This window comes from Natrix helvetica (genome assembly GCF_964273705.1).
Source record: "Natrix helvetica genome assembly, chromosome: 13".
NCBI lineage: Eukaryota > Metazoa > Chordata > Lepidosauria > Squamata > Natricidae > Natrix > Natrix helvetica.
Window position 1 is genome coordinate 10,338,005 of NC_138557.1, and position 21,554 is coordinate 10,359,558.

Consider the following 21,554-nt stretch of genomic DNA (forward strand, 5'->3'; position numbering starts at 1 on the left):
TAGCCCGAGAAGACCTCTGCTTCTTCGGTAACTTCAGTTACAAAGCCTGCAGTGACCCTTGCCCTTAGCTTCAAATCCCATTCCAACTGTACCGGGGTCGCCGGCGTCCTCATGGACGCGGGCACTGCCCGCGTATGCGTCTTAACGCCTCCGCGATGCTCCAGCTGCTCCGCGGAGCTTCGCGCAGGCGCTGTACGCGCCATGTGCCTCCGCGGAAGCGCAGAAGCCTTTAAACTCCGGTAAGGAGCTCGGGCAGGTGGGTGGACCCTCTTTCTTGGAATGGTATCCGGTGCTCCGGTACGCCCTTTAACTTAACTTTATTCAATTTCTAGACCGCCCCTCTCTCAGAAGAGACTCGGGGCAGTGTACAGTCATATTAAAACAATAGAACAATAAATATATATAGTATAAATATAAAATAAATATAGGGCTGGAGGAGGTAGCAATGGTTCACTGTACAAATTTAGTTTAAGTTAGATTAAAATTTTAAAAATTTAAAATACATTAACCCTAAAAACTATCCCAGATAAAAATATCCGCCAGGAGGTAAGAATGGAACTATAGATGGGCCAGGCCGGCTAATTGGAACAGGTGAGTCTTAAGTTTTTGTCGGAAGGGGCGTACCGCCTGCAAGCCACCACTGGTCTATAGTAGCCCGAGAAGCCCTCTACTTCTTTGGTAACTTCAGCTACAAAAATGTTCCGGGTGCTGTGCCCTTGCCCTTAGCATCTGACATAGTTCTGGCCAGAGGGGTCAGATCAAAAGCCGAACAGAGGCAAATGTTGGAGAAGGGGTGGGGACAGAAATGCCAATTGTCCTATCGGTCAGTGCTGCTTGCCATCACCAACAGAGAACTAAAGAACTTCTTTCTTTCTTGGGAAAGATGCCCTCATCAGAGGTAAAGGTTCCCCTTGCACCTATGTGCTAGTCGTTCCCGACTCTAGGGGGCGGTGCTCATCTCCGTTTCAAAGCCGAAGAGCCAGCGCTGTCTGAAGACGTCTCCATGGTCATGTGGCTGGCATGACTAAACGCCAAAGGCCCATGGAACACTGTTACCTTCCCATCAAAGGTGGTTCCTATTTTTCCACTTGCATTTTTACGTGCTTTTGAGCTGCTAGGTTGGCAGAAGCTGGGATAAGTAACGGGAGTAATACAGTGCTAGGGATTCGAACTGCTGGCCTTTCTGATCGATAAGCTCAGCATCTTAGCCACTGAGCCACCGCCACCCCTCATGAGAAGGACCAAAGAAGCAGGACAGCTTTGCTTCCCTTTTTTCGGTCAAACCGATTGGCACCTCTTCGGTTTCCTCTCCCGACAAAGGATTGCCACGTACATTTCTCCTACTGTCTCTCTTTTCTTCCCATTCTTCCAAAACCCTTAATCCTGTATCTCTCCTAATTTGAATTACAAAGACTTTTCCTGGGGTCTCCATCACCGCTTTGCCAGAATTGGCGATCTGGTTGCTGATGATATATGGGATCAACCATCATGCAACCACTGTGGGGGGAAAAGTGCACGACACGCAATGAAGACATGCTGTTTCTGCCTCTTTGCTGCTTACCTTGTCATGTTTCTCAAACATCCGTTGCAGGAATTGGTACCCGAAGTGGTTGAGCTCTGTGGAACAGTCCTGGGGTACCCGGATCCTGAAGGAGACAAGAGCAGAATTGGAGGTAGGAACTGGAGTCTAATGAAGGGTAAGAGCCACGGTGGCACAGTGGTTAGAGTGCAGTACTGCAGGCTATTTCTGTTGATTGCCGGCTGCCTGTAATTTGGCAGTTCGAATCCCACCAGGCTCAAGGTTGACTCATCCTTCCGTCCTTCCGAGGTGGGTAAAATGAGGACCCAGATTGTTGGGGGCAAGAGGCTGTCTCTGTAAACCGCTTAGAGAGGGCTGTGAAGCGGTATATAAGTCTTAAGTGTCATTGCTGTGGTTGATTGGATGTTGCATTAGGAGCCCTTATGGTGTGGTGGTTAGAATGTGATATTGCAGACTGACTCTGCCCACAGTCCGGAGTTCAATCCTGACCAGCTCAAGGTTGACTCAGCCTTCCATCCTTCCAAGGTGGGTAAAATGAGGACCCAGATTGTTGGGGGCAAGAGGCTAACTCTGTAAACCGCATAGAGAGGACTGTAAAAGCACTGTGAAGCGGTATATAAGTCTAAGTGCTATTGCTACTGTCTTTCCTTTCCTTTCCTTTCCTCTTTCCTTCTTTCCTTTCCCTTCCTTTCCCTTCCCTTGCTTGACAGTGGTTAGAATGCAGTATAGAAGGTTGACTCTGCCAGTAGTTCAAATCTCCCCAGGCTCCAGGTTGACTCAGCCTTCCATCCTTCCGAGGTGGGTAAAATGAGGACCCAGATTGTTGGGGGGCAAGAGGCTGACTCTGTAAACCTCTTAGAGAGGGCTGTAAAACACTGTGAAGTGGTATAAGCCTAAGTGTTATTGCTATTTTCCAACTACTACAACCATTAGCCACCCTGAGAGCCCAGAATCTTGCTGCAATGCAATACAGGTAATTCTCAACCTACCACCTTTCATTTAGCTGAGAATTACCTGTACTGCATTGCAGCAAGATTCTGGGGTCTCAGGGTGGCTAATGGTTCAAAGTTACAACGGCACTGAAAAATGTGACTTATGGCCGTTTTTCACACTTATGATCATTGCAGCACACCCATAATCACTATATACCTCTTTACAAAGCCTTTACAGCCCTCTCTAAGCGGTTTACAGAGTCAGCCTCTTGCCCCCAACAATCTGGGTCCTCATTTTACCCACCTCAAAGGGATGGAAGGCTGAGTCAACCTTGAGCTGGTCAGGATTGAACTCCGGACTGTGGGCAGAGTCAGTCTGTAATATCACTTTCTAACCACCACACATCCTAATGCAACATCCGATCAACCACAGCCATGACACTTAAGACTTATAGACCACTTCACAGCCCTCTCTAAGTTGTTTTACAGAGTCAGCCTCTTGCCCCCAACAATCTGGGTCCTCATTTTACCCGCCTCGGAAGGACGGAAGGTTGAGTCTAACCGTGAGCCTGGTGAAATCCGAACTGCCAAATTGCAGCAGTCGGCAGTCAGCAGAAGTAGCCTGCAGTACTGCATTGAGCCACTGTGGCTCTTTCTGTACTGCCCCTCTTTTACAGGAACCTAAAAACCCAGGAAAGTTCAGGTTGACTCACACTGGGCAGAGATAGTCATCGGTCAACTCCAGCGCATCATCATAGCCAAAGCGGCGGAGAATGGTCCATGTGGTCTCGTGGCGCCCTCTCTGGATGAAGAGGGTGTTGAGGAAAAGGAAGCCTGCAGAGAGACAAGGGGGCAGGATCATTCATAAGAGGCAACTACAGCAAAGCTACCCCATGGGGACAGATTTGAGTCTTCTCAACCTCAACAGCACAGAACACAGCAGAATAACAAAAGATGGAAGAGACCTTGGAGGTCTTCTAGTCCAACCCCCTGCTTAGGCAGGAAACCCTACACCACTTCTGACAAATGGCTATCCAACATCTTCTTAAAGACTTCCAGTGTTGGAGCATTCACAACTTGTTCCACTGGTTAATTGTTCTAACTGTCAAGAAATTTCTCCTTAGTTCTAGGTTGCTTCTCTCCTTGATTAGTTTCCATCCATTGCTTCTGCCTCGGGGTGCTTTGGAGAATAGGTTAACTCCCATTTCTTTGGGGCAGCCCTTCAAATATTGGAACACTGCTATCGTATTATCCTTACTCTTTCTTTTTATTTAAACCAGGCATATCCAGTTCCAGCAACCGTTCTTTATACGTTTTAGCTTCCAGTTCCCTAATCATCCTTGTTGCTTTTCCCAGGACACTCTACTTCTAGAGTCTCAACTTCTTAAGTAACATTTCCAGAGCCAGCTCCTTAAAGAGGAGTGGACCCTTGTGCTTACCGTTGAGTGTAAGGCCATTGTCCTGGACACCATCGGTCGTGTTCTTCCATACCACCATTTTGACATCTTCCAGAGCTTGAGGAGCCAACGGGTTTCCAAAGCAGGATTTCTACTTCCCGAGAAAAGCAAGGAAGTCAGTTCTTTATCCACATAAAGAAGAAATGGAAGCATCAGACTGACTCAGAGAGGAGGTAACAGTCTCCGAGGTGGGGCGTGGGAAGAGTCACGGATGGGTATTATCACGGCCCAATTGCCTGGAGACTGAAGTAAATCTGAGGACACTCCTTCTGCTCCTCCTTCTGACTCCCCAGATTAACCTCAGTCTTCGGCCTAAAAGGAGCTCTTTCGTGACTCTCCGGCTTTTTTTTTCCAAATGAATTTTTTTTCTAGAGTTTTTAAGGTCTTTCACTATCTTCTTCTACCCTCCTACCTCTCTCTCTCCTGCGCTCTCTTCCTGCCAGTGCACGAGCTATGCTCGTGGCAATTCCAGCTCAGCTTCTGTTGGGAAGCTTGGTGTATTCCAAATTCTCTCAACATCAATGAATAGAATGGAATGGAATAGAACAGAACATTGAGAATAAAATACAGAATACGGAACGGAAGAGAAGACGGAATACAAATAATAGAATAGAATAATGGAATGAAGAATAGAGTAGAATATTGGAATGAAGAACAGAACGGAGTGGCGTGGTGTGGCATAGGGTAGGGTAGAATAGAATAGAGTACTTTATTGGCCAAGTAAGGTTGGACATACAAAGAGAAGTGGTCCCTATTTTTCTACTTGCATTTTTTACGTGCTTTCGAACTGCTAGGTTGGCAGAAGCTGGGACAAGTAACAGGAGCTCACTCTGTTATGCGATGCCAGTGATTCGAACCGCCAAGCTAAGACGCTGAGCTTGTCGACTTTTCTGATCGACAAGCTCAGTGTCTTAGCCACTGAGCCACCACGTCCCTACCATACACATACATATGCTATATCTATATCTATCTATCTATCTGCATCTATCTATCTGTCTGTCTGTCTATCTATATCTCCAAAATCTATCTATATATCAGTATATCTATCTGTCTGTCTGTCTATCTCTCTCTCTATATATATATCTAAAATCTATCTATATATCAGTATATCTATATCTATCTGTCTATCTATCTACCTCTCTATATCTCTAAAATCTATCTATATATCAGTATATCTATGTATCTGTCTGTCTATCTACCTCTCTATATCTCTAAAATCTATCTATATATCAGTATATCTATCTGTCTGTCTATCTACCTCTCTATATCTCTAAAATCTATCTATATATCAGTATATCTATCTGTCTGTCTGTCTATCTACCTCTCTATATCTCTAAAATCTATCTATATATAAGTATATCTATCTGTCTGTCTATCTACCTCTCTATATCTCTAAAATCTATCTATATATCAGTATATCTATCTGTCTGTCTATCTACATCTATCTATAATCTATCTACATAGATTATACAGATTATAGAGATTATACACTGAGCCACCGCATCCTTTTAATAATTTAAACAATACTGCCAAAAGACAACCGCAGTGATTTAACAACTGTGGCAAGAAAGGTGGTTAACATGGGTCAAAACTCACTTAAAGAAATGTTCTGCTTAGAAACAGAAGCTTCAGGCACAATGGTGGTCGTAAATTGAGGACTATCTGCCCTATCTATGCCTATGGAAAGCATAAGGATCTGAAGCTCTCTTGATGTTCTGAGAACACACACAGTTTTCCAGCTTCTTCCCCCACCACCAACCCCCATTGAAAACAACATGGTACCTGGAAATAATTCAGCTCTTCATCACTTAGAATTTGATTGTTGTCCTGATCAGACATGGTGAAAATGCGAGTGAGTGCTTGGGCACATGCTGGCCTTAACTGAAAAGGACAGAAGGGGTGCAATTTTAAAGAGAGGGTATATGAAGTAGATGATTCCCCCCCCCGCCCCCATGTTTTATTTATTTCATTCATATTACTTTCCATTTCCACCAAGCAGTGTGAGATCTGGGTTTTGGACAATCAAAATCCACATATTTGTTATAGCATTCATCACAATTGTAAAGTTTCCTAACGATGCCGTAACTGATTCATAATAATCGAGCCAATGTTTTAATACAATAACCAGTGATTTATTGATAGCTTCATTAGGGAAGATTTATTCGCAGCCAAATCTTTGCTTTGTTTATCTCCTTCTGAACTTTACCCCTGTTCCTTCCCTCTCCTTAGTCTGTGTCATAAATCACGTTACCCAAGATACACTCTTCCCAACCTGCAGCAGTAGTCTGAGATCCCATTCCAGCCGACAGTATGCGTGGAATTTACTCCCACTCATTCTGTACCTATGACAACACAGAGTGTTGACATCCGGCTCCCCTCACTTTCCAAAAGCAACCTGTGCAAAGCATATACATATACAGGTTTTGTTGTATTCGGGTCTTTTCCCGTGTAAGGTTATATATATATATATATATATATATATATATATATATATATATATATATATATATATATATATATATATATATATATATATATATATATATATATATATATATATATATATATATATATATATATATATATATATATATATATATATATATATATATATATATATATATATATGAGGGTATATAGTTATATATATATAACTATATACCAATATAATTACAATAGTACTTAGAATCTTCATCAAATTCTCTCCACATTAGCATATCCTCTTTTTTATATCTTCTTCTTTCTAAATTCTGTTTCTATTGTCTAACCATTGATAAAATACATCTCACGTCAAGAAATATTCAGTTTCTTCTTTATTCTTAATAATGAGCGTTAACCTGTCCATGCTTGCACATTTTAATATGAAGTGGATGTTGATACACTCATTTTCACTTTTATTTAATGAAATTTACTTACTAGCAGTTCACGCAAGCTTGTCTAACGGATTCCAGGCCTGCCAGCTCTACTCTCATTGCAACATTATCAGGCAGATGCTTTAGAATAACAGAGTTGGAAGGGACCATGGAGGTCTTCTAGTCCAAGCCCCTGCCTAGACAGGAAACCCTATACCATTTCAGACAAATCTTTACCTGTTTCTCCTCTGGATCATAGAGAGGGGCAGTTGGGTGAAGGACGGCTTTCTGGGCATAGTAGAAGAGCTCAGAAATGTTTTTCAGGTTCTTTGCTGAACACTGGTGTAGAAAGAGGGAAAGAGAAGTTGATTCATTAAAAGGTAAAGGTTCCTCGCACATCTGTGCTAGTCATTCCTGACTCTAGGGGGCGGTGCTCATCTCCGTTTCAAAGCCGAAGATCCAGCGCTGTCCGAAGACGTCTTCGTGGTCATGTGGCTGGCATGACTCAACGCCAAAAGCGCACAGAACACTGTTACCTTCCCACCAAAGGTGGTTCCTATTTTTCTACTTGCATTTTTTACGTGCTTTCGAACTGCTAGGTTGGCAGAAGCTGGGACAAGTAACGGGAGCTCACTCCCTTATGCGGTGCTAGGGATTTGAACCGCCAAACTGCTGATCTTTCTGACTGACCAGCAAAGCGTCTTAGCGACTGAGCCACCGCGTCCCTATAAATAATGACATAGAATTGCTAAACTGTCCTGCAGCAAGCTGTCCCCAAGGCAAGTTGGACGCGGTGAATTGGCTTGCAGCAAGTTGACTGTGTCAAGTTGTCCCACTCCCTCCGCCCCCCCCCTCTGCCCGGAGAGTGGACCATGGGCCAGGGTGTTCTGGACCCATCATAAACAGGTTTTCCGTCACCCAATCAAATGCACCATATTTTTCAGATTATAAGACGCACCTGACTATAAAACACACCTAAATTTAGAAGAGGAAAACAAAAACAAAAAGGGTTTTTGACCTCCGTGTGCCCCATTTTTGGCCCTTTTTGCCCCCTTTCCAGCCTTTTTTCTACTCATTTCGAGGCTTTTTTCAGCTCTTTTTTGAAGCTTTTTGGCCTGTTTTTGAGGCTTTTTTCAGCCCATTTTTGAGGCTTCTTTCAGGCCTGTTTTGGAGGCTTTTTTTCGGCCTATTTTATTTTGGAAAAAAATAAGCTGAAAAAAGCCGAAAAAACAGACCAAAAGGAGTCTCGATAATGGACTGAAAAAAGCCCCCCAAAAGGGCGTGGCAGAGTACAAAAATGGCTGGCTGGTGAAGGGGTCGTCGACAATATTTGGTCTATAAGAAGCACAGAAATTTTCGCCCCCTTTTGGGAGACAAAGAAGTGCGTTTCATAGTCTGAAAAATACAGTATGTACTATTTCCCTGCCAACACCCGGACAGTTCCTCACCTCCACGCAGGTCTCGATCTCAGAGAACTGGTTCATGATGGGCAGAATGGTTTCCATGGAGCTCCCGGTGTGCAGGTCGGACTTGTTTCCCACAAGAATGATGGGGATCCTTGAAAAGAAGAAACGTTTGTGAGAAACTCATCAAGGATGGGAGCGTTCTGACCCGGGATTCCTTAACAAGCATGAAGCAGAGCCCAGGTCCTGGCAAAACCTCTTTTATTGACGCGACTGTGAATTCCTTTCATTCAGTCAACAAGGCTTTAGCAAACGGTCTCCTTTCAGAAGAATATTTATCCACACGAACCTTATCTCGCCTCGAGAGCTGCCAGATAAACTAGTTTCCAAACACAGAGCAAGGCAAAATTTGGCACAGTCCTTAATAGTCACAAACAGAACTCTCTACTCTTGAAACGACTGAAGGAACTATTTTTTCCTGCAAAAGCCCCCTCCCCATTTGCTCCTCTTTTGCTTCCTATGGGAGGGGCCAATCACCTCCAAGGTGTGGCTTTACTCCCAAGTCGATCCTGCTTTCTGTTGTTCTTGTCTTCTGGCAGCTCTGCGCATGCGCACACTGGGAACAGGCTCCAGCTGTTCCTCTGCCTCACTGCTGTCTAATTTCCTCTCTGCCTCTGATGCAGAGCCCTCGTCTGAGCTTTCCTCAGCCCCCAGGACTGGCCCATGTTCCTCCCCAACCTCCTCACTGTTTGAGTTTGCTCAACAAACACAACAGGGAGAGGCTGTAGTGAAGGCGGCAGAAGAGGGGTGGAGTGGGATGGCATGGGGATAAAAGATCACTGGCCAACAGATCCGGCATCCATAAGCCCCTGCGCAACTGAGCATCCCCCTGTTTAATGCACCCCAACCCACTTTTTAATTTTTAATTTTAATTCAAATACCATCTTCCATTAAACAGTGTGTCATCTGGGTACATGTGTTTTGTGCAAATATTTTATGCAATAACAATTATTACTGCCATGTTTATTATTTTATCTATTCTTAACTTAATACTAATATATACCATACCTTATTATAACAATCCTATTTACTTATTTAACTTTGTTAAAAACATTTTCTGTTTCACTCCTCTGCTTTTTTCCGCTTTTCATATTTATTCTCTAAACCATTGATAAAATAATTCCCATACGTTATAATAATCAGATTGTTCCTTCTCTTTCATTTCAAGGATTCATTAATTCGTTCAATTTCACCCTATTCATTTCTGTGCATTCTAATATTTTCCTAATCACATCCTCATCCATAGGGATCTCTTCATTTCCCCCCCCCCAATTTTATGCAAATACAATCCTAGCTGGAGTTATTGCAGTAATTATCAAGTATATATTTCTTTACTGTAAGTTTCTGGTAAAATTCCCAACAAAAATAATTCAGGTTTCAGATCAATATGCTGTTGTATCATCTCCTCCAACCATGTGCATATTTTTATCCAATATTTTTGGGCTTTTACGCATGTTCACCACATATGATAATACGACCCTGGTGGCATTTCCAACATTTCGCTGATTTGTCTTTAAACGTCTTTGCCAACCTTGCCGATGGAAAATGCCATCTGTAAAACATCTTGTACCCATTCTCTTTATATGCACACCCCAACCTGCTCTGAAGGACTTTAGATACCTGGCACATCTCTCAATGCCACCATTCACCATCGGAATCCATTTTGTCCGAATCTACGGAAACAAGGAAGGGAAAAGCAAATGGGTGGGAGAATCTCTGCACCCCCTAACTCATTCCTCAATTTTAAAGAAATAAGCCCTGGAGGAGACACCCAAGTCCAACCACACCATCAAGTACCCCCCCCCCAAAGCTCCAGCTGAGATCCATCCCCCATCCAATGCAACAGATGCCCTTCAAAGAAACATCATGAGGTACAGAGAAGAACTCATGATGTCAAGGCCTGTAGTTATATTCCTTTTTAGGAACTTTGGCCTGCCACACTCTCTATTATTTCATTATGCTGTTTCATTAGTGTAGTAGTTGGGAGGGGGGAATAGAAAGGAGTAGAATTGTGGAATGTGTTGTTGTCATTCCTTTCTAGAAGCCCAAGGTCATCTTTTGTCTCTGCACCTCTGCACCTGACTGGAACCAGCTGGGTGGAGATGCCAGCGTGGCCGAAGAAGATTGGACCATGTGATGGATTGATGGGTGCGGGGATAAGATCATGAACTTTCAACTGGATGGAATCCCAGGAAGCTTTTAGATTTGGGATTCCACAGATGTGCCAACATGTCTGTCTTATTAAATTGGAACTTTAAGGATAGCTCTGCCTTGGACCCTGATTTAATTCTGCATGATATTTGTAACGCTGACACATGAATTGTTCTGAGCCAGCTCCCCAAACACAACAAACCCTCTGAAGTGAACTGAAAAGACTCCTTTATTAGGAATGCCCCAGGAAAACGTTTTCTTCTCAACGCAGGCTAACAAGGCCGTCCGGTCGGAAGATGAATAGTTGTCTGCCACATCTATTCATCTCCGCCCCCTGCCTTTTACCCCCAGAGCTAGGGTGGGACTTCTCTAGCAGCAGTGGCTCTTCTGTCCCAAGGACAAGCTCATAGATTTCCACTGCTCTCCTCTCCTCTGCCTTCCGCACATCCACGCGTCAGGCACTGGACCCAGCTGTTCCTCCTCTTCTTCCTCAGCCATCCCAGAGCTGTTGACTCTCCCGTTGAAGGCTGATGGACGGCCAAGACTCCGTCTCTGTCTCTCTGCCAGCTCCATTCCCTCTTCCCCCTCTGAGCTCTCAGGTTGCCTTGCTGCTGACCCTGACCCCCGCGCCTCCTCCTCCTCGGATTGAGCTACTGGAGGGGCCTGTGACCGACGGGCTACAACACAAACATTCATAGGGCCTTGCCTAGGAAAGTCAAAGCAGGGAGCAGTGCAATGGTGGACTTGTGAATGGGCAGCTAAGAGGCCTGCTGATGTTACCTTGTCAATGGTGTCCTCTTCTGTGACATCATACACCATGCACACCACGTTGGCCTGCAAGGGAGAAAAGTGGGAGAGGGCTCTAACAAAATGCACAGAAATCTCCATCCCGAAGCTCTTCTCCAGATTGTTTTTGTTGCAAAGAACACCCATCCCAATGTTGGGTTTAGCAACATCGACACGAGCCAACTAGAGTTTGATGCATTGCCCTAGTGAGTTGGCACATTTCAACAATGCCCTCCATTTATGACCACCAGCACGGCAAAGAGATGCTTCTGCTGAGTGAGAACAGGGATGTCGAACTCGATTTCATCGAGGGCTGCATCAGGGTTGTGTTTGACCATGTCGTCACTCGTGTCAGGGGGCGCCTGTGGTGGCCCAAGCGCTCTCCCAGCGAAAACGGGCTCTCAAGCGCCGTTTTTGGCTGCGAAGGCCTCCTGCAACCCTCTGCCAGCGGAAACCGAGCTTGGGAAGGCCGTCCGTAGCCCTCCCAAGCTCCATTTTTGCTGACAGAGGCCCCAGCAAGCCGATTCTTCACTCTTTCCATAGCAGTCCCACGGGCCAGATCTAAGCGTCCCCTGGGCTGAATCCGGCCCACGGACCTTGAGTTTGACACCCCTGGCATAGAAAGAAAAATGACCTTGACAGAAATATGCAGAAACTGTTACCCAGGTAAAAGGGGCCATTTTTAAAAAATAAATAAATCCAGAACTGTGAGATAACACTTGCAAGATGCTTGAGCAGTTTCCTCCCTGATTCATATGGAACACAAGAAGGAAGAGGGGGACACAATCAAACTTGCAAGAGCCTGTCTTAATAAAAGTAGTTTTAGCCTTCCTCAGGAGTTGAATTTTTGATCTGGTTCATGTAGTGGGGATAAAAGAGAGATCTTACTCTCTTAATATGCTACTTCTCAGAATAACAGAAGTGGAAGGGACTTTGGAGGTCTTCCAATCTAATACCCCCCACCCCCACCCCTCAAGGAGGAGAGATCCTGTACCATTTCAAACAAACTGGATGTCCAATCTCTTCTTAAAAACTTCCAGTGTTGGAGCATTCACAACTTCTGTTCCACTGATTAATGGTTTTAATTGTCAGGAAATTTCTCCTTAGTTCTAAGTTGCTTCTCTCCTTGATTAGTTTCCACCCATTGCTTCTTGTTCTGTCTTCAGTTGCTTGGGAGAATAAGTGGACCCCCTTCTTCTTTGTGGCAGCCCCTCAAATATTGGAAGACTGCTTCCATGACATCCCTTCTTCTTTTCACTAACTAGGCAATTACTGCAACTGTTCTTTATATATGTCTGTCTGTCTGTCTGTCTATCTATCTATCTTCATCATCATTATCTATCTATCTATCATCTATCTATCTATCTATCATCTATCTATCTATCATCTATCTATCTATCTATCTATCTATCTATCTATCTATCATCTATCTATCTATCTATCTATCTATCTATCTATCTATCTATCTATCTATCTATCATCTATCTATCATCATCTATCTATCTATCATCTATCTATCTATCTATCTATCTATCTATCTATCTATCTATCTATCATCTATCTATCATCTGTCTATCTATCATCTGTCTATCTATCATCTGTCTATCTATCATCTATCTATCATCTATCTATCTATCATCTATCTATCATCTATCTATCATCTATCATCTATCTATCATCTATCTATCTATCTATCTATCTATCTATCTATCTATCTATCATCTATCTATCTATCATCTATCTATCATCTATCTATCTATCTATCTATCTATCTATCTATCTATCTATCTATCTATCATCTATCTATCTATCTATCTATCATCTATCTATCTATCTATCTATCTATCTATCTATCTATCTATCATCTGTCTATCATCTATAATCTATCTATCTGTCATCTATCTATCTATCATCTATCTATCTATCTATCTATCATCTATCTATCATCTGTCTATCTATCATCTGTCTATCTATCATCTGTCTATCTATCATCTATCTATCATCTATCTATCTATCATCTATCTATCATCTATCTATCATCTATCTATCTATCTATCTATCTATCTATCTATCTATCTATCTATCTATCTATCTATCATCTATCTATCATCTATCTATCTATCTATCTATCTATCTATCTATCTATCTATCTATCTATCTATCTATCTATCATCTATCTATCTATCATCTATCTATCATCTATCTATCTATCTATCTATCTATCTATCTATCTATCTATCTATCTATCTATCTATCATCTATCTATCTATCTATCTATCTATCATCTATCTATCTATCTATCTATCTATCTATCTATCTATCTATCTATCTATCTATCTATCTATCTATCATCTGTCTATCATCTATAATCTATCTATCTGTCATCTATCGTATTTTTTTGTATAAGACGCACCAAGATTTTGAAGAGGCGATTTTTTAAAAAGTGTCTGCACTCTGCAGACCTCCCAAAAACGGGCCTGCTTTTTGTAAAAGAAAAAAAGGCATGCATAGCCTTTAGGAGGCCTGTAGAGTGCTCCTGGGAGCTGGGGGGGAGGCAAAAATGAACAAAAAACAGCCTGTTTTTGGTCATTTCTGCCCTCCCCAGCCACCCAGGAGCACTCGGGAAGCCTCCTAAAGGCTATGCACGGCCATTTTTGCAAAAAGGGGCGGGGTTTTGGATACTGCTGTATTCAGTGTATAAGACGCACCCAGATTTTCACTCTCTTTTTTGGGGGAAAACGGTATGTCTTATACGCCGAAAAATACGGTATATATCTATCTAATCTATCATCTGTCTGTCTATATCTGTCTGTCTGTCTGTCTGTCTATCTGTCTGTCTGACTCTCTCTCTAATCTATCATCTCTCTGTCCATATTTGTCTGTCTGTCCAAATTTCTCCTTAGTTCTCGGTTGCTTCTCTCCTGGATTGGTTTCCACCCATTGCTTCTTGTCCTGACTTTGGGATATAGGCCGAGTCCCTCTTCTTTTTTTTTCTCCATATGCAGGGAGCTAGTATGTCCCTCTCTGCAACTGAAGGTCCATTGTGCTTTATGACATCGCTTTGGGGCTTCCCACGGCAACACAGCTGTATATATATATATATATATATATATATATATATATATATATATATATATATATATATATATATATATATATATATATATATATATATATATATATATATATATATATATATATATATATATATATATATATATATATATATATATATATATATATATATATATATATATATATATATATATATATATATATATATATATATATATATATATATATATATATATATATATATATATATATATATATATATATATATATATATATATATATATATATATATATATATATATATATATATATATATATATATATATATATATATATATATATATATATATATATATATATATATATATATATATATATATATAGTAACCCTGCTGAAGCTAAGTGACTCATGCTCCCTGCAAAGAGAGAGGGACTTCCTGCCTGCCCCTCCCCTGAGTCTTCTCCTGCCTGCTTCTCTCTTAAAGCTGGTGGGTTAAACCCCAGTAGCTCTACCGCTGGCAAGCATGAATGAAGTGAAAACAGATCAGGTTAATTCCCACCAGGCTTTGGGTGGGATTTGGGGAGAGTTTTGGTGTCCAGGTTCAGGGAGGTAAAGAGAGGAAGGGGAGGGGAACTCCTTCAGATCTTGGGATCACCTTGGCGATCTCTTCTTGGAGCTCTTTGTCCGTCTGTTCGGCTTCTGAAAGGAGAAACAAAATGAGCCACATTGGCGCAGTGGTTAGATTGCAGTACTGCAGCCTACTTCTGCGGCCTGCAATTTTACAGTTCGAATCTCACCAGGCTCCTGGTTGACTGAGTCTTCCATCCTTCTGAGGTGGGCAAAATGAGGACCCAGAGATTGTTGGGGGCAAGAGGCTGACTCTATAAACCGCTTAGAGAGGGCTGTAAAAGCACCATGAAGCAGTATATAAATCTAAGAGCTATTGCTCTACCTTTTCTCCTTCCTTCCAATGCAGTATTGCAGGCTAACTCTGCCGACTGCCAGCAGTTCGATCCTGGCTGGCTGAAGGTTGACTCAGCCTTCCATCCTTCCGAGGTGGGTAAAATGAGGACCCAGATTGTTGGGGGCAAGAGGCTGACTCTGTAAACCGCTTAGAGAGGGCTGTAAAAGCACAACGAAGCGGTATATAAATCTAAGGGCTATTGCTATTTGCAATCTTTCAGACATATGCAAAGTGAGAAGCAACCTATCCACCATAGACAGGATGTTAAGGCCATCGTGGAATCAGGTTGGCCTTGTCTATTGCTCAGAGCTGGAATGAACTTTTGCAGGATGCTCACTTTAAGGTATGGTACGGTATGGTAGAGAGCCAGTTTGGTCTAGTGCTGGGGTGGCGAACCTATGGCATGCGTGCCACAGGTGGCACACACAGCCATTTGTCAGGGCACGGCAAGGCATTGCTCCTGTCAGCTGGCCAGCGTGCCGCCTTTTTTAAAGCCATTTTTCGCTCTCCCCAGGCTCCAGAGGCTTTATAGGAGCCTGGGGAAGGCAAAAACAGCCTCCCAGCCCCCCCCTCCCCCGGAGGCTTCAGGAGCAAAAAAAAAAAAGGCCCTAAGGGCAAATAGGAATTTCAGGAACGGACTTCCGGTTTCTTGTAGGGCCGGTTTAAGTACTCCGGAGCCTTCAGGAGGCTTCCCTGAAGACTCTGGAGGATGAAAAACGACGCAACGGACAAACCGGGAATCACTTCCTGAAGGTCCCTGAAAGTTCTGGAGGACTAAAAACGGCCCTACGAGCAAACCTGAAGTGACTTCCGGTTTGCTCGTGGGGTCATTTTTCGTCCTCCGGAGCCTTCAGGGAAGCCTCCAGAAGGCCCCTAAAGGCTCTGGAGGGCTTAAACCGGCCCTACAGACAAACCGGAAGTCTGTCCCCGTACTTCTGGTTTGCCCATAGGGCCATTTTTTTGCACTCCAGAGGCTTCCGGGAAGCTCCTGAAGCTTCCGGGGGGCAGGGCGGGGCGGGAGAGGCTGTTTTCGCCCTCCCCAGGCTCCTCTAAAGCCTCTGGAGCCTGGGGCGAAAAAAGCATGCAAAAAATGGGGGGAGGGGTGCCTGTCATACGCGCAAGCGCGCTGGTGGGGTTGCGCATTGCATTATGGGTGCAGAACGCCCATGCACGACCCACCCTGTGCTCCCCCCCGCTTATGGCACACGAGCCAAAAAAGGTTCGCCATCGCTGGTCTAGTGGATAAGGCATCAGGCTAGAAAGCAGGAGACAGTGAGTTCAAGTCCTGCCTTAGCCATTAAAAATAGCTGAGTGACTTTAGGCCAACTACCAGGAGACTGTGAGTTCTAGTCCCACCTTAGCCATGAAAGGCAGCTGGATGACTTTGAGGCAACCACCAGGAGATGGCGAGTTCTAGTACCACCTTAGACATGAAAGCCAGCCGGGTGACTTTGGGCCAGTCACTCTCTCTCAACTCAAACACACCTGACAAGGTGGTTATTATGGGGAAAATAGGAGGAGGAAGGTGTGTTGGATACGTCTGCCTCCTTGAGGTATTTGTAAAAATAATAAAGACAGAAGCAAAAATAAAATGATGCGAATACAGAGGGGAAGGAAAAAACACCCAGTCTGAATTCCAAGCCTTGAACTCACAAGCATCACAGAAAACCGTGACGTTTGTCTACTGCCATGTGGCATGGCTTGTTGCAAAATTCTGGCTTCTTAGCCACAAACATCACCTGCCATTTATGTCTGTGACCTACCTGAATAATCGACAATGTGGGTGGGGACCTTCTCAGGAGTGACGTCTGCAGGAATGATGATCTCTTCCGCCCGAGGGGGAACCTGGGGTAAAGAAGGTTTATCTCTGGCATAACTCAGATGATAAAGGCTTGTTTGAATTTCCCTTATGTACAGACTTTAGATTTAAAAATAGTTGAACAAGACAATAACCACCATCCTGGGTCATTACTGTCCTGCAGGAAGGACCCAGGAGGTTTCTTCTTCTTCTTGCTTGTATGTCGTAGTGTACTATTGTTTTAATTTTTTTTTAATTAACATTTTTTATTTTACAATTATCACCCCCCTTACCCTTCCCTCTTCCCACCCTCCCTCCCCCCGACCTCCCAGAGCAAAATACAGGGTATAAACATTTAACAACCATACGCTAACATAGGCTAACTAATTTTAACATGTTACTATTCTTGTGCTTTAACTCCCCCTTTATTAAACTAACTTTGAATAAATTGCAACATTCCTTATGCCTTCATTCATAAGCTAACTGAAATTTTTTTAGTCCGGTATTTGTTTTGAATATAGTCAATCCATCTTCTCCAGTCCAGCTTGTACTTCTCATCTGAGTGGTCCTTCAGATACGCTGAGCTTTTGGCCATCTCTGCTAAGTTTACTACTTTTAACGTCCATTCTTGGATAGCGGGCAACTCTTCCTTCTTCCAATGTTGCGCCACCAACAATCTTGCTGCCGTCGTTAGGTTCAAGATCAAATTAGTCTCTATAACAGTAGAGTCTGAAACTATGCCTAACAAAAACAACTGGGGTGTGAACTTTATCCTCTTTTTCAAAATATTTTGAATAACCCACCATATTTTTATCCAAAATGCTTTAACTTTTTTACAAGTCGTAGTGTACTTTTATTTACACTCTTTGTCCTGCTTATAAATTTCTATGGGAAAGTTTTAATGCTATAAGAATCTCTCTCTATAAAAATGGATGTGTTTGTATGTGTGTGTTCTAGCATAATTTTGGAAGATCTCGAGCAATTTCAACCAAACCTGGTACACAGATGACTTACTCTCTGGAAAAAAATTACTGTGGGAGTAAGACACCTCTCAGGGTGTATGTTCTGTTAAGATACAGCCTGTTGTGCCTTAAAATGGCTTCTACTGTACTGCCGTAAAATGGCTTCTGCTGTACAGCATAGTGGAGTTGCCGTGGTAATGGCTTCAAAGTACTCCACAAGGAGGTTCCCTCTGGTGTGGGAAAAAAATCCAACATTAGAAATTATGTTTGTTCCGGACATTTCCCCTCTATGAATAAAAACCCGGGCAATGCCAGGTTATCAGCTAGTAAGATAATAAGAATAAGGCAGAATAAAAGAATAATAGCAACCTATACTCACCTCTTCAGGGAATTCCTCACCCACTAGAGCCATGATTAAGGATGTTTTTCCCACTTGGGCTATAAGGGAGAGAAGCAATATAGTTACAGGCAATCCTTGTCTTATGACCATTCAGCAAACTCCTGGTCCTGACAAAAACCCCTTTTATTAATTGACTGTTAATTCTGCTTATTCACCTCCAGCAAAGTCTTTCAAGGGAGGATTTAGTGTCACAGACCTTATCTGGCTTGGAGAGCTGCCGGGCTGATATCTGCAAAACTTGGCAAGGAGCCTCGGAGAGTCACGAACCAATGAAGTGAACTAATTGTCTCCTGCAAACTCCACTCCCCTTTTTGCTCCTGTTTTATTTCCTCTGGGAGAGGCCATTCATCGTCCACCTGTGGCCTTACTCCCAAGTCAACCCCCGTTCTTTAGCTGTTCCCTTCCTCTGGCCACTCTGCGCATGCTCACACTGGGAACAGGCTCCAGCTGTTCCTCTGCCTCACTGATGTCTGACTCTGAAGGCAGCTGATAACTGGCATACGGCCCTGGCCCCTGCTCTGCCTCCAACACAGAGCCCTCATCAGAGCCTTCCCCAGACTCCAGGACTGGCCCATGCTCCTCCCCAACCTCCTCACTGTCTGACTCTGCTGTCAGCTCCACTGGCGGTCCACAACAGTTTGCTTATGGCTACAATGTACAGTTTTGCATCACTTCTCACAAACCCAAGATATTGTGAACCATGGCAAAAGGATTGTGTGAGTCAATTTGCAATACCCCAGTTTGCTCTTCTCCATTGCCAGAACACCCACCAAAGGTTTCCAAGCCAGAAGTTAGCATTGTTTAGTAGTTTAACCTTGCGCTATGTCCAGAAGTGAGTTGAAGCTCAAATATTTTGGTCACCAAAAGAGAAGACGGGACTCACTGGAAAGGACCCTGATGCTGGGAAGGATGGAAGGAGAAAGATAGATGGTAGAGGATGATTACCATACAATAGCAGAGTTGGAAGGGACCTTGGAGGTCTTCTAGTCCAACCCCCTGCATAGGCAGGAAACCCTATACCGTTTCAGACAAACGGCTATCCAACATCTTCTTAAAGACTTCCAGTGTTGGGGCATTCACAACTTCTGGAGGCAACTTCTGTTCCACTGATTAATTGTTTTAATTGACAGGAAATTTCTCCTCATGAGATGGTTAAATGGGGCCATTGATGCAACGAACATGAGTTTGGGCAAACTCTGAGGGACAGTGGAGCACATGGGGCCTGACCTGCTGTGGTCCACCGGACCATGAAGAGTTGGACATGACTTAGAGACTGAATAAGAACATGTCCTGAATTATCCAGATAAAACCCAAGTCTCATACTTGTCTTGCTGGATTATTTTGGGGGGACACCTCTCTCCAGCAAAAATACCCCAACTATCTTAAGATAGAAATATGCAACCTGATCTTCTCCAGATGTCTCAAAACTCACAACTCATCAAAACGACGCTATAGGGCACTGCACACCAACAGTCCCCCCCCCCAAATGCCATCACTCTGCTAAATCACTAATTGCCTCACCACCATCAAACTATTTATTGAGTCTGCATTACTATTAGTCTTCTCATCGTTCCTATCACCCATCTCCTCCCACTTATGACTGCAGGACTGTAACTTTGCTCCTTGTATCCTTACGATCGATTGTTTCCTAGTATAATTAGATTGCTTATTTGTACCCTATGACTATCATTAAGTGCTGCACCTTATGATTCGGGACGATTTGTGTTGTAACTTTATTCTTGATGAATGTATTTTTATTCTCCTTATGTACACTGAGAGCTTATGCACCAAAGATAAATTCCTTATGTGTCCAATCATACTTGGCCAATAAAGAATTCTATTCTATTCCATTTCCTATTCCTATTCCTACTCTACCCTATTCCTGATTCCTATTCTATTCTATTCCATTTCTTTTGTTCTATTCTATTCCATTTCCTATTCCTACTCTACTCTATTCCTGATTCTCTATTCTATTCCATTTCCTATTCCTATTCCCACTCTATTCTATTCCTGATTCTCTATTCTATTCTATTCTGTTCCTGTTCCTACTCTACTCTATTCCTGATTCTCTATTCTATTCCATTCCATATTTTTTATTATATTCTATTCTATATTTTTTATTCTATTCTATTCCATTTCCTATTCCTACTCTACTCCTGATTCTCTATTCTATTCTATTCTATTCTATTCTATTCTATTCTATTCTATTCCATATTTTTTATTCTATTCTATTCCATTTCCTATTCCTATTCCCACTCTATTCTATTCCTGATTCTCTATTCTATTCTATTCTGTTCCTGTTCCTACTCTACTCCTGATTCTCTATTCTATTCCATTCCATATTTTTTATTCTATTCTATATTTTTTATTCTATTCTATTCCATTTCCTATTCCTACTCTATTCTATTCCTGATTCTCTGTTCTATTCCATTCCATTTTTATTCTATTCTATTCTATATTTTCTATTCTATTCTATTCTATTCTATTCTATTCCATTCCATTCCATTTCCTACTCTACTCTACTCTACTCTACTCTACTCTACTCTACTCTATCATGCTCCAGCCAAAAGGCAATTAATGAATTGCCAGTAATGATCAGAGCTAGAGTTTGAAGCTTCTAGGGCCGTGACAGTTTCATTAGTGGGGTAATTGGGAGGGGGAATAGGAAAGCGTAGAATTGTAGAATGTGTTGTTGTCAAAATAAAACATTCCTTTCTAGAAGCCCAAGGTCATTCTTTGTCTCTGCACCTCTGCACCTGCCCGGAAGTGGATGGGTGGAGATGCCAGCGTGGCAGAGGAAGATTGGACCATGTGATGGACTTGTGGGTGTGGGGGCAAGGTCTTGAACTTTCAACTGGGTGGAAAACCCAGGAAGCTTTCAGATTCGGGTTAATGTCAGCATTCCAAATATCATCCAGAATTAAATCAGAGTTCAAGGCATAGCTTTCATCAAAGTTCCAATTTAATAAGAGAGACATGTTGGTACAAAAGCTTTCAGGAAGCTTTCAGATTCGGGTATTCCACAGTTTGTGCCAACATGTCTCTCTTATTAAATTGGAACTTTGATGAAAGCTATGCCTTGAACTCTGATTTAATTCTGGATGATATTTGGAACGCTGACAGTGTTCCTCACGGGAGGCATCTCCGTGGTTAGAGCGGTCACCTTCCCGAGA

The 21,554-nt window shown here is 42.8% G+C and overlaps 1 protein-coding gene across 1 annotated transcript in view; it reads right to left on the reverse strand.

The window, feature by feature from the left end:
- RHOT2 (ras homolog family member T2) overlaps nucleotides 1-21,554 on the reverse strand; it is a 41,746-nt gene that overhangs the window by 12,244 nt on the left and 7,948 nt on the right. The window contains exons 2-12 of the mRNA XM_081966087.1: nucleotides 18,361-18,419; nucleotides 16,985-17,066; nucleotides 14,913-14,956; nucleotides 11,176-11,229; nucleotides 9,865-9,917; nucleotides 8,230-8,338; nucleotides 7,019-7,120; nucleotides 5,712-5,810; nucleotides 3,912-4,020; nucleotides 3,186-3,306; nucleotides 1,562-1,646 (exon numbers count right to left, since the gene is read on the reverse strand). Of these exons, the coding sequence (XP_081822213.1) occupies nucleotides 1,562-1,646; nucleotides 3,186-3,306; nucleotides 3,912-4,020; nucleotides 5,712-5,810; nucleotides 7,019-7,120; nucleotides 8,230-8,338; nucleotides 9,865-9,917; nucleotides 11,176-11,229; nucleotides 14,913-14,956; nucleotides 16,985-17,066; nucleotides 18,361-18,419 (917 nt within the window). The remainder of the gene's footprint in view (nucleotides 1-1,561; nucleotides 1,647-3,185; nucleotides 3,307-3,911; nucleotides 4,021-5,711; nucleotides 5,811-7,018; nucleotides 7,121-8,229; nucleotides 8,339-9,864; nucleotides 9,918-11,175; nucleotides 11,230-14,912; nucleotides 14,957-16,984; nucleotides 17,067-18,360; nucleotides 18,420-21,554) is intronic.